Genomic DNA, 10717 nt, shown 5'->3' with positions numbered 1-10717 from the left:
CCATCCAGTCAATGAGCAGAAGTGTATCACATGTCCTAGACATCTAATCAAAATAGCTCAGTTTGAATTTCAGATATGGAATATTTACGACCAAGCCACAGACCAAGAATTTGTTTCAGAAATTATTTGGCAAATTACTAAGAAGAGCAAATAACTTTGAAATAATGAAGAAAATCATGGACAATTTGTAAACAGAAAAAGTCACAAAATGCATCTGTTTGATTTATCATTCCAGCTCCAGGAGATGCTGCAAGGTGTGTGTGCTGACTTACTGTTTGTGAACAAGCCACACAAATTGTGAAAAGTGAAATTCTCATTTAAAAAATCCTCTTAAGTGTTTAATCTAGGTTGTTAGCAAAACAGTTAAATACGTGTGGTTTGATGGTGCAACTGCTACTTTTGAAGTTTATTGTTCAAAATCCTTTGGCCCATCCATCCCCTCTACTCCCCCCCCCCAAAAAAAATAAAAAGCCTGAGAGAAAAGTTATGTTATACTGAAACTAGAGGAGAGTAAATAGGGAACTTAATGACTCAGGGGCTAAGTCAAGAGCCTCTTACTCTTGTGACAATAATTTGAGTCCCAGCTCTAGTGCAAAGTGAAATCGATTGAGTGGTCTGAGGTTCTGACCCCCAGTGGGTAGCAGCTAGCTGTACAAACAATGCATAATATTCTGGAGGGATCTAGGACAACTGGCAGTTTGTGCTCACTAAAGACATGGGACTGAGGTGGAATGCAGAATAAACCACCTCTTATGTGTGCAGCGGGTGGTCTTCCCAAGTCAAGGTTAATGGCATTCGTGCAGGGAGTGTGGGAAAGCATGCATTACTGCTACCATTGCCACAAACGGCCTGTGAATAGATTAAGGGACTTCTGTTTCTATAACAATGAGCCACTTAATCTAAATGAACAAAACTGTATTTAAAAAAACAGAAAACAAAAATTCTATACATCACCTTCATGACATACAAAATGCTTTTGTCCCAACAACAAACCAGGGAGAAAGAGAGGTAATGTGTGTATGTAGTAAATACACATCCTCCGAATGTAGTCTTCTAGGGCTTTCTGTTTACCAGTAATTAGTTTTCAGGACAGTGCCAATGGCACCAAGTCCTTGCAACTAATTAACGGCAGTTTTCTGGCTCAGTATTATTACCCCTCTGCAATTATAGCTAGAAGACAAAACACCAGGAGCCAGCAAAAGGCTACATTCTGTTTTTTCCCTCTAAAATTTTGTTTACTCACAGACCCACCATGAGCATTGTTTCTCTGTTTTTAGGACTCATCTGTGGATTGCTGTTGATGTTTTGTTCTCACTTCCCAGGGGCAGGGAAATGCCAGCTTATCTGGGGAACAGATGAACAGTTAAGCAAGGCCATCCTGGAAATGCTACATATCAGTAAGTTATCCATACCTCTCAGGACCAAGCCTCACCACTACATGAAGTTAGTCTATCATCTACGAAACCCACTGGCCTTAAACAGCGAAGGGACTCTTGTGCAGAGTTTCAGGAGCATCCAAGGTAGGAAACTGACCACTATTTATTTGTGATTTACATCATATCTTGAATAACTTTAAGCATTACCATGATAAATAATTCCTAAGCGGAAAAACTATTGCCAGTTTGAAAAGCTTTCCTTTTAAAAACAGGTTATCTAATAGATTTTCTTTTTTTTTCTTATCATTAATGACATTGCTTTTATAAACCTATTACTTTACCATTTCAATATCTGCTTTATACATTTTATAACACACAGCATGTGTTTTGAGAGATCTCTATGCAGCCTCCTAGGCCAGAGTTAAATAAAAAGCATCAGTTTATTTCAAGTGACTGCTTTGAGGACAGAGCACTTTAGAAATGAGAAGCTACCTTAACTCTCAACCAACTAAACTTCAGTCACCAGTTGAAACTACTGCACGTCAGTCTTATGAAGACTATCGCCAAGACAAACCACAGCAAAAAAAGTCCTTATTCACACTACTAACAACAGCTGATATTTTTAAAAATGAGTTTTAAGAAATTTAAATTTACTTTTCACCATTTATCCAGTCTGTTTACGTTGTGCTTGTCATGCTGCTTGGGCAGTGAAACCAGAATGGCCTGTGTATGTTTATAATATAACTATTAAGGCTGATGGTTCAGAAGTCCGGAGATTTCATGCAAGTGACTTAACATCCTAATTTGCACACTTGAAGACTGTATCTAATCTTGTTACATGAAAGACAACAAACGGCATGATTACCAGACAGAAGCCTGGCAAAGTTGCAGCATAAAAAAAGTTTCAGGAATACAGGAATCGCTTCAGAGTGGTTCTAGCATCTCCCTGGGGCCGTGTACACATAATTCTGGGGCTTATTTGGCTGCTCCTTGTCCTGGGCCAAGTAAAGGTCTGTGGTTGGGGTTACCACTACTCCTTGGTACTGGCTGCTGCTTGCCCTGTGCTGAGAAGGTGAACTAGATGTTTCCTGCCATCAACTGGGGGATGCTCTGGTTGGGATGCTGGCCCTTAGCTGAGTCTCTCTCTGGCTGTTCCTTGTCCCTTACTTCCAACCTATAGGGTGTGGAGGGTGGCTTAAGCCCCAGCTGTGGTTCCTGCTTCCTGTTACAGTTTACAGGCTGAGAGTGTCTCCTAGGGTCTCTAAATTAGGATTGACCTCCTGGGCTAAACAAAAACATAGTGGCAAAGAATCCTGTGGCACTTTATAGACTAACAGACGTTTTGGAGCATGAGCTTTCGTGGGTGAATACCCACTTCGTCAGATGCATGTAGTGGAAATTTCCAGGGGCAGGTGTATATATATATATATATATATATATATATATATATATATATATATATATATATATATATATATATATATATGCAGGCAAGCTAGAGATACTGAGGTAGTTCAATCAGGGAGGATGAGGCCCTGTTCTAGCAGTTGAGGTGTGAAAACCAAGGGAGGAGAAACTGGTTTTGTAATTGGCAAGCCATTCACAGTCTTTGTTTAATCCTGAGCTGATGGTGTCAAATTTGCAGATGAACTGAAGCTCAGCAGTTTCTCTTTGAAGTCTGGTCCTGAAGTTTTTTTGCTGCAAGATGACCACCTTAAGGTCTGCTATAGTGTGGCCAGGGAGGTTGAAGTGTTCTCCTACAGGTTTTTGTATATCGCCATTCCTAATATCTGATTTGTGTCCATTTACCCTTTTTCGTAGCGACTGTCCAGTTTGGCCGATGTACATAGCAGAGGGGCATTGCTGGCATATGATGGCGTATATTACATTGGTGGAGGTGCAGGTGTATGAACCGGTGATGGTGTGGCCATCACAGGACCTAACCAGATCAGCCACACCATCACCGGTTCATTCACCTGCACCTCCACCAATGTAATATACGCCATCATATGCCAGCAATGCCCCTCTCCTATGTACATCGGCCAAACTGGACAGTCGCTACGAAAAAGGATAAATGGACACAAATCAGATATTAGGAATGGCGATATACAAAAACCTGTAGGAGAACACTTCAACCTCCCTGGCCACACTATAGCAGACCTTAAGGTGGTCATCTTGCAGCAAAAAAACTTCAGGACCAGACTTCAAAGAGAAACTGCTGAGCTTCAGTTCATCTGCAAATTTGACACCATCAGCTCAGGATTAAACAAAGACTGTGAATGGCTTGCCAATTACAAAACCAGTTTCTCCTCCCTTGGTTTTCACACCTCAACTGCTAGAACAGGGCCTCATCCTCCCTCATTGAACTACCTCATTATCTCTAGCTTGCCTGCATATATATATATATATATATATATATATATATATACACACACACACACACACACACACACACACACACCTGCCCCTGGAAATTTCCACTACATGCATCTGACGAAGTGTCTATTCACCCACGAAAGCTCATGCTCCAAAACGTCTGTTAGTCTATAAGGTGCCACAGGATTCTTTGCTGCTTTTACAGATCCAGACTAACACGGCTACCCCTCTGATATAAAAACATAGCGCTAACATGAAGAGTAGGCTGGAGTGGGGCTAGCTCCCACCTACAAGTGCCAATGTCCTAAAAGGGCATGGACATCTAGCATGGAGGTAGGGGTAGGCTCCAGGTCTCCTGCACACATGTTGTTGTCAGCAGTGGGTGGCAGGAGACAGCAAGCACTGCTCCATTTTAGAGCAGCTGTTGAAAGCACCGCTGAGCATCCTGTGTCTCATTGTGCCCCAAACCAGTGAGTGTCCTCAGGCACCCTCTGCAGCATTTATTTACCTAGGTGAGGTCTGGGTGAATAATCGAAGACAGGTGGGAACCATCTGAACTTAACCTGAGTCATTACATACCTGGGGAAGGAGAAATGGGATATTTACAGTGCCACGTTTTGGGCCTCCACATGGACAGGTGAATGACATGGATGAGAGCAAAAGGTGCATTATCTGGCAAGGAGAGTCACACATCATCCACAGTCTTCCACATAGTGATTGGTGTGGGCCCTCTTCAGTTTTGGACCTGGCCAAACCGACTAGTTTGGGTATATAGTGCATCAGTCCTAGAAACTGGGTGGGTTTCTTCTAATCTGTGGTATTAGACTGGGCCCTGATGACCTATAAAAGGACATCCTTTGTGCTGGATGAGGCTGAACATAGTGTCTACAGTGTAAGGCTAAGGTCCTGTCCACACCAGGAGCAGAACTGGGCTCTGAAGCTATTTATTTCCCACAAAATCTCTTCCATTTCTGCTGTTGTATCCTTGAAGTTAACTAACCCTCCAACAGTCCATCCCCATCCTGATCAGGGTGCACTGGGTCAGTCCTGGGAGAATGCATTCTAAGTAGGGCTGTCGATTAAAAAAATTAATTGCGATTAAAAAAATTAATTGTGACTAATTGCACTGTTAAACAACAATAGAATACCACTTATTTTAAATATTTTGATGTTTACTAGATTTTCAAATATATTAATTTCAATTACAATAAGAATACAAAGTGTACAGTGCTCATTTTATCTTTAGTTTTTATTACAAATATTTGCATTGTAAAAAACAAAAAAAAGGTATTTTTCAATTCACCTCATACAATTACTGTAGTGCAATCTCTTTATCATGAAAGTTGAACTTACAAATGTGGAATTATGTACAAAAAAAGGACATTAAAAATAAAACAATGTAAAACTTCAGAGCCTACAAGTCCACTTAGTCCTACTTCTTGTTCAGCCAATCACTCAGACAAACCAGCTTGGTTACAATTTGCAGGAGATAATGCTGCCTGCTTCTTGTTCACAGTGTCACCTGAATGTGAGAACAGGCATTCGCATGGCATTGTTGTAGCTGGTGCGTGCCCAATGCGCTAAAGATTCATAGGTCCCTTCATGCTTCAACCACAATTCCAGAGGACATGCGTCTATGCGGATGATGGGTTCTGCTTGATAACGATCCAGAGCAGTGTGGACTGATGCATATTCATTTTCATCATTTGAGACAGGTGCCACCAGCAGAAGGTTGCTTTTCTTTTTTGCTGGTTTGGGTCCTGTAGTTTCTGCATCAGAGTGTTGCTCTTTTAAGACTTCTGAAAGCATGCTCCACACCTGTCCCTCTCAGATTTTGAATGGCACTTCAGATTCTTAAACTTTGGGTCACGTGCTGTAGCCATTTTTAGAAATCTCACATTGGTACCTTCTTTGCGTTTTGTCAAATCTGCAGTGAAAGTGTTCTTAAAACGAACATGCGCTGGGTCATCATCTGAGATTGCTATAACATGAAATATATGCAGAATGTGGGTAAAGCAGAGCAGGAGACACACAATTCTGCCCCCAAGGAGTACAGTCACAAATTTAATTGACACAGTCTTTTTTTAACGAGCATCATCAGCATGGAAGAATGTCCTCTGGAATGGTGGCCAAAGCATGGAAGGAGCATACAAATGTTTACCATATCTGGCATGTAAATACCTTGCAACGCCATCTACAAAAGTGCCAAGCGAATGCCTATTCTCGCTTTCAATGACATTGTAAATAAGAAGCAGGCAGCAGCATCTCCTGTCAATGTAAACAAACTTCTTTGTCTTAGCGATTGGCAGAACAACAAGTAGGACGGCTGTAAAGTTTTACATTGTTTTGTTTTAAAGTGCAGTTATGTAACCAAAAAAACTGTATTTGTAAGTTACACTTTCATGATATAGAGACTGCACTATAGTACAGTAACTCCTTTATTAAATTGTAGTTATGTTCCTGAAAAATGCAACTTCAAGCAAAATGATGTTAAGCAAATCCAATTTCCCCATAAGAATTAATGTAAATACAGGGTTAGGTTCCAGGGAAATTTTTTTCACCAGACAAAAGACTATATTATATATATATGTATACACAGTATAAGTTTTAAACAAACAATTTAATACTGTACACAACAATGATGATTGTGAAGCTTGGTTGAGGTGGTGGAGTCAGAGGGAGGGATATTTCCCAGGGAATGCCTTACTGCTAAATGATGAACTAGAACTCAGTTGAGCCCTCAAGGGTTAACACATTGTTAATGTAGCCTCATACTCTACAAGGCAGCATGAATGGAAGGAGGGGAGACAGCATAGCAGACAGAGAAAGAAACACACCGTGTGTGTGTGTGTGTGTGTGTGTGTGTGTGTGAGAGAGAGAGAGAGAGAGATGTGCATTGCCCCTTTAAGAACGCTGACTTCACTCTAAGTACATTGCCTTTTTAAGTAGATCAGCAAGTTGAGACAGCAGCTGCTCCCAGCAATTTCCCTCCGTCCTGAGTCCTGTGGCATCCCCACCCTCCCCCACACCGAGCTGTATGGAGATGGGGTAAGCGGGGGACAGAAGCATGGGGGAGGGGGACACCCTGATATTAGCCCCCTTCTTCTCTCCCCGCTGCACAGCAAGCAGGAGGCTCCTGGGAGCAGCTCCAAGGCAGAAGGCAGGAATAGCACATGACAGTATGGGGAGGAACAGCTGAACTGCTGGCAATTGATAGCTTGCTGGGAGGCTGCTGCATAGGGAACTTAGGGAGTGGGGAGCTGACGGCGGGCTGCTGGTTCACCCTGGTTCCAAGCCCCCACCTGCTAGCTCCAACGAGCTGCTCTTTCTGCAAGCAGTGGACAAAGCAGGTGGCTGCCAAACAATGTTATAAGGGAGCATTGCACAACTTTAAATAAGCATGTTCTCTAATTGATCAGCAACATAACAACGAAGCCACGTTAACAGGGATGACTTTAAGTGAGGAGTTACTGTACTTGTGTGAGGTGAACTGACATACTTCAGTTTATCATTTTACAGTGCATATATTTCTAATAATTAATAATATAAAGTGAACACTGTGCACTTTGTATTCTGTGTTGTCATTCAAATAAATATTGAAAATGTAGAAAAACCCACAAATATTTAATAAATTTCAATTAGTATTCTATTATAAGTGCAATTAATCGTGATTAATTTTTTAGTTAATCACATAAGATAACTGCGATTAATTGACAGCCCTAATTTTAAACAATGTGTCTTTTGACTTTCCATGTCCAACTACCAAGAAGCTGCCTACTTATTTAATGTTGATAAATGCGAAGTAATGCACATTGGAAAGCATAATCCCAACTATACATATAAAATGATGGGGTCTAAATTAGCTGTTACCACTGAAGAAAGAGATCTTGGCATCATTGTGGATAGTTCTCTGAAAATGTCCACTCAGTGTGCAGCAGCAGTCAAAAAAGCAAACAGAATGCTGTGAATAATTAAGAAAGGGATAGATAATAGGACAGAAAATACGTTGCCTCTATATAAATCCATTGTATGCCCACATCTTGAATACCGTGTGCAGATGTGGTTGCTCCATCTCAAAAAAGATATATTTTAATTGGAAAAGGTTCAGGAAAGGAGAGATTAATAAGACTGGGACTCTTCAGCTTGGAAAAAGAGATGGCTAAGGGGCGATATGATTGAGGTCTATAAAATCATGACTGATGTAGAGAAATTAGATAAGGAAGTGTTGTTTACTACTTCTCATAACACAAGAACTAGGGGTCACCAAATGAAATTAATAGGCAGCAGGTTTAAAACAAATACAAGGAAGTATTTCTTCATACAATGCACAGTTAACCTGTGGAACTCCTTGCTACAGGATGTTGTGAAAGCTAAGAGTATAACAAGGTAAAAAAAGAACTAGATAAATTCATGGAGGATAGGTCCATCAATGGCTATTAGCCAGGATAGGCAGAGATGGTCTCCCTAGCCTCTGTTTGCCAGAAGCTGGGAATGAGAAACAGGGGATGGATCACTTGATGATTACCTGTTCTGTTCCTTACCTGGCACTGGGTATTGTCGGAAGACAGGATACTGGGCTAGATGGACCTTTGGTCTGACCCTGTAAGGCCATTCTTATGTTATGTACTTTTAATTGGCAATCAGATAAGAAACAAATATTTTCCCCAATCTAGGATGATTTAGTTGATTTATTTAGTGCCAAACTCAGCCTGCAGATGTGTGTGCCAGTTGTACTGATCTTGATGGATCTGGTGTGCACATAGTCGAGTGTGGAATCTGGTTCTTAGGAACCTAAGGCGCAGATCCCATAATATCCAGTTTGTAAGCAATAAGACCATCTTAGCTTATCTTAAACAAATAAGTGTATGAAATAAAACAGAGAAGAAAAACTATTAGCGAGCAAGAGAGTTGCAGGGAAAACAGACAGAAGAGTTTAGTGAAACCCACTAGGGACCTTAGACCTTGGCTGACATCCAAAGTACTCTCTTAAATGAAATAAAAATTAGTTATACACCGACATGGTTGGAAATCTCTGTTGAAAAATTATAATAAAAGAAGCTAAAATCTGAGCTGGCAGCAAAACCCAGCTGCACATCTCCCTCCAGAAGGGCTGAACCAGTCAGATCATTAACAAGGTAAGATCACTACAGCAAAGCCATCTTTCATTAAAGGCCTGTAAACATTTCTGTTTTATCAATTGAGTGTCAGGGAGGTACAATTCAGCCATTAAACACAAACAAAACATGCTCCAAGTTGAAACTTAAGCCCATGCAAACAAATTTGTGTCTTGAAACCATCCTTTTAACAGATGTGTTTACAAATATTCACAAAGGTCATATTAAAGTTACTAAAAAGAAATAAAATATCCTCTGGAAATTTACTGATTTCAAGGTCACAGTATGTTTCTGCCTAAATACAGATTTCTTATTTCAAGTTACATTTTGCATCAATATTTTTAAAGTTTTACAAGAGTAGGGCCAGATTCAGTGGTACACCCTGACTTTAAGCCATTCCAGTGTCTTAGAACAGGTTTGTGGTGAGAACAGTGCAAATCAACCAGAGTATACTGGGGTACCTGGCCCTTGGATTTCATAATATAGTTTTACTCTGTTCCAGCACCCTTCAATAATTAATTGGTTCTGTAAAATGCACCTATTGAGAACGTCTAGGTACGTGCTCAGAAAGAAAATCACAGTTTAAAGTAACTGAACTGATACAATGTCAACAAAAAAACCCCAAAACTCATGATACAACAAAAATTGGTCCTCTCTCTCTCAAACAGGAAACTCCTCTCCCCTCCCTGCTCTTTCCCAAAAGCAACTCTTTCAGCAAATCAGCCTCTTACTGAGGCAAAACATAAATGGGTCTTTCACAATGCCCTGAATATCAACAAACTTGGGTTCTGTTGAACTATTGAGGAAAGAAAATTCCAGAACCAATGGCCCTCATCCTCTCCTGCATCCTCCTCCTTTCCCTCCCATTTACTCACCCTCTCTGCTTCACTGAAACTGCTATGACAACCACTGCCTCAGTTTCCCCTTCAGCTTCCTTGTCTACATGTTCCATGCCTGAAATAAAATTGTACATTAATTGTTCTCCTAGATCCAGATTTTGGCATTCCAGGATGGCTGTGGTTTAATATTTCTTACCTGAAACCTTCCATGAGGCTTGCAGAATTAGTTCTTCTCAGGAAGACTCTACACCCAGAATCGCTGACAGTAAATGTTACTGTGCACAGCATCTCCGTGGTCCAGGGAAATCTCACAGAAAGCAAAGCCTTAGATGAGAAAGTGCTGACATTAGATGAGCTACCACCATCTGGTTATGATGTCTTTAACATTTCAGCCATTTTTAATGATACCACCTCAGATGTCATAGGCTTTCAGCTACGATTCACAGATGACAGTGGCAGCTTGGTTCTCCATGAAGCTCTGACTAAGAGCCTGTACTGTTTGAACAGATGCACCCAGAGTGAGCCCTTACTGGTGGCTTATCGCTTCCTGGTGACTGAGCTATATGGTGGAAGTAAACAGCAGGTCATCAGAGAATGCCAACACTGCGCTACAGAGAGAAGGAGAAACTTGCCAGAAGATTCCAGGCTACGACAGTGCAGCCTTCACCAACACTATGTGAACTTCCAAACAATGCAACTGAGCCACTGGATTCTGGAGCCTCCTGGCTTCTTCACAAGTTTTTGCAAGTAGCTACTTTTTAAATCTCTTCCATGACGTAGGAATGTGCAAAAGTTCCAGTAACTGTCAGCTCTGGGAAGTCCATTCTAATGACTGGAAAGTCAGTTTGTACCAGGTATGTCCAGCAGCACATTTGCTGGATATACCTGCTACTTTTGGCATTTAGAGTAGGAATTGGGGATGAAAATGCTACATCTTTTCACCTTGAGAGAACTGGGTTCAGATTTGGTTTATGTCACAATTATTCAGTAATTTGTTCTCAGTGTGGTACCA

At 41.0% G+C, this 10717-nt stretch overlaps 1 protein-coding gene across 1 annotated transcript; it reads left to right on the top strand.

Annotated features, from left to right (window-relative positions):
• The first annotated feature begins 1299 nt into the window (after positions 1-1299).
• On the top strand, positions 1300-10456 carry LOC127047326 (uncharacterized). The gene is made up of 2 exons (XM_050945448.1): positions 1300-1520; positions 9855-10456. Exons 1-2 carry the CDS (start codon positions 1301-1303, stop codon positions 10454-10456), a joined length of 822 nt encoding a protein of 273 aa, XP_050801405.1. The 5' UTR covers position 1300.
• Positions 10457-10717: the final 261 nt, after the last annotated feature.

Source organism: Gopherus flavomarginatus, chromosome 3 (genome assembly GCF_025201925.1).
Source record: "Gopherus flavomarginatus isolate rGopFla2 chromosome 3, rGopFla2.mat.asm, whole genome shotgun sequence".
Lineage (NCBI taxonomy): Eukaryota > Metazoa > Chordata > Testudines > Testudinidae > Gopherus > Gopherus flavomarginatus.
Note: the sequence above shows the minus strand (reverse complement) of the source record. Positions and strands in the feature narration are given on the sequence as shown.

Excerpts from the sequence above, each read along its gene's own strand:
- LOC127047326 (XM_050945448.1), top strand. The coding sequence starts at position 1,301 with ATGTTTTGTTCTCACTTCCCAGGGGCAGGGAAATGCCAGCTTATCTGG. Across the intron at positions 1,521-9,854 it reads GAGTTTCAGGAGCATCCAAG|ATCCAGATTTTGGCATTCCA; the intron begins GTAGGAAACTGA and ends TTGTTCTCCTAG.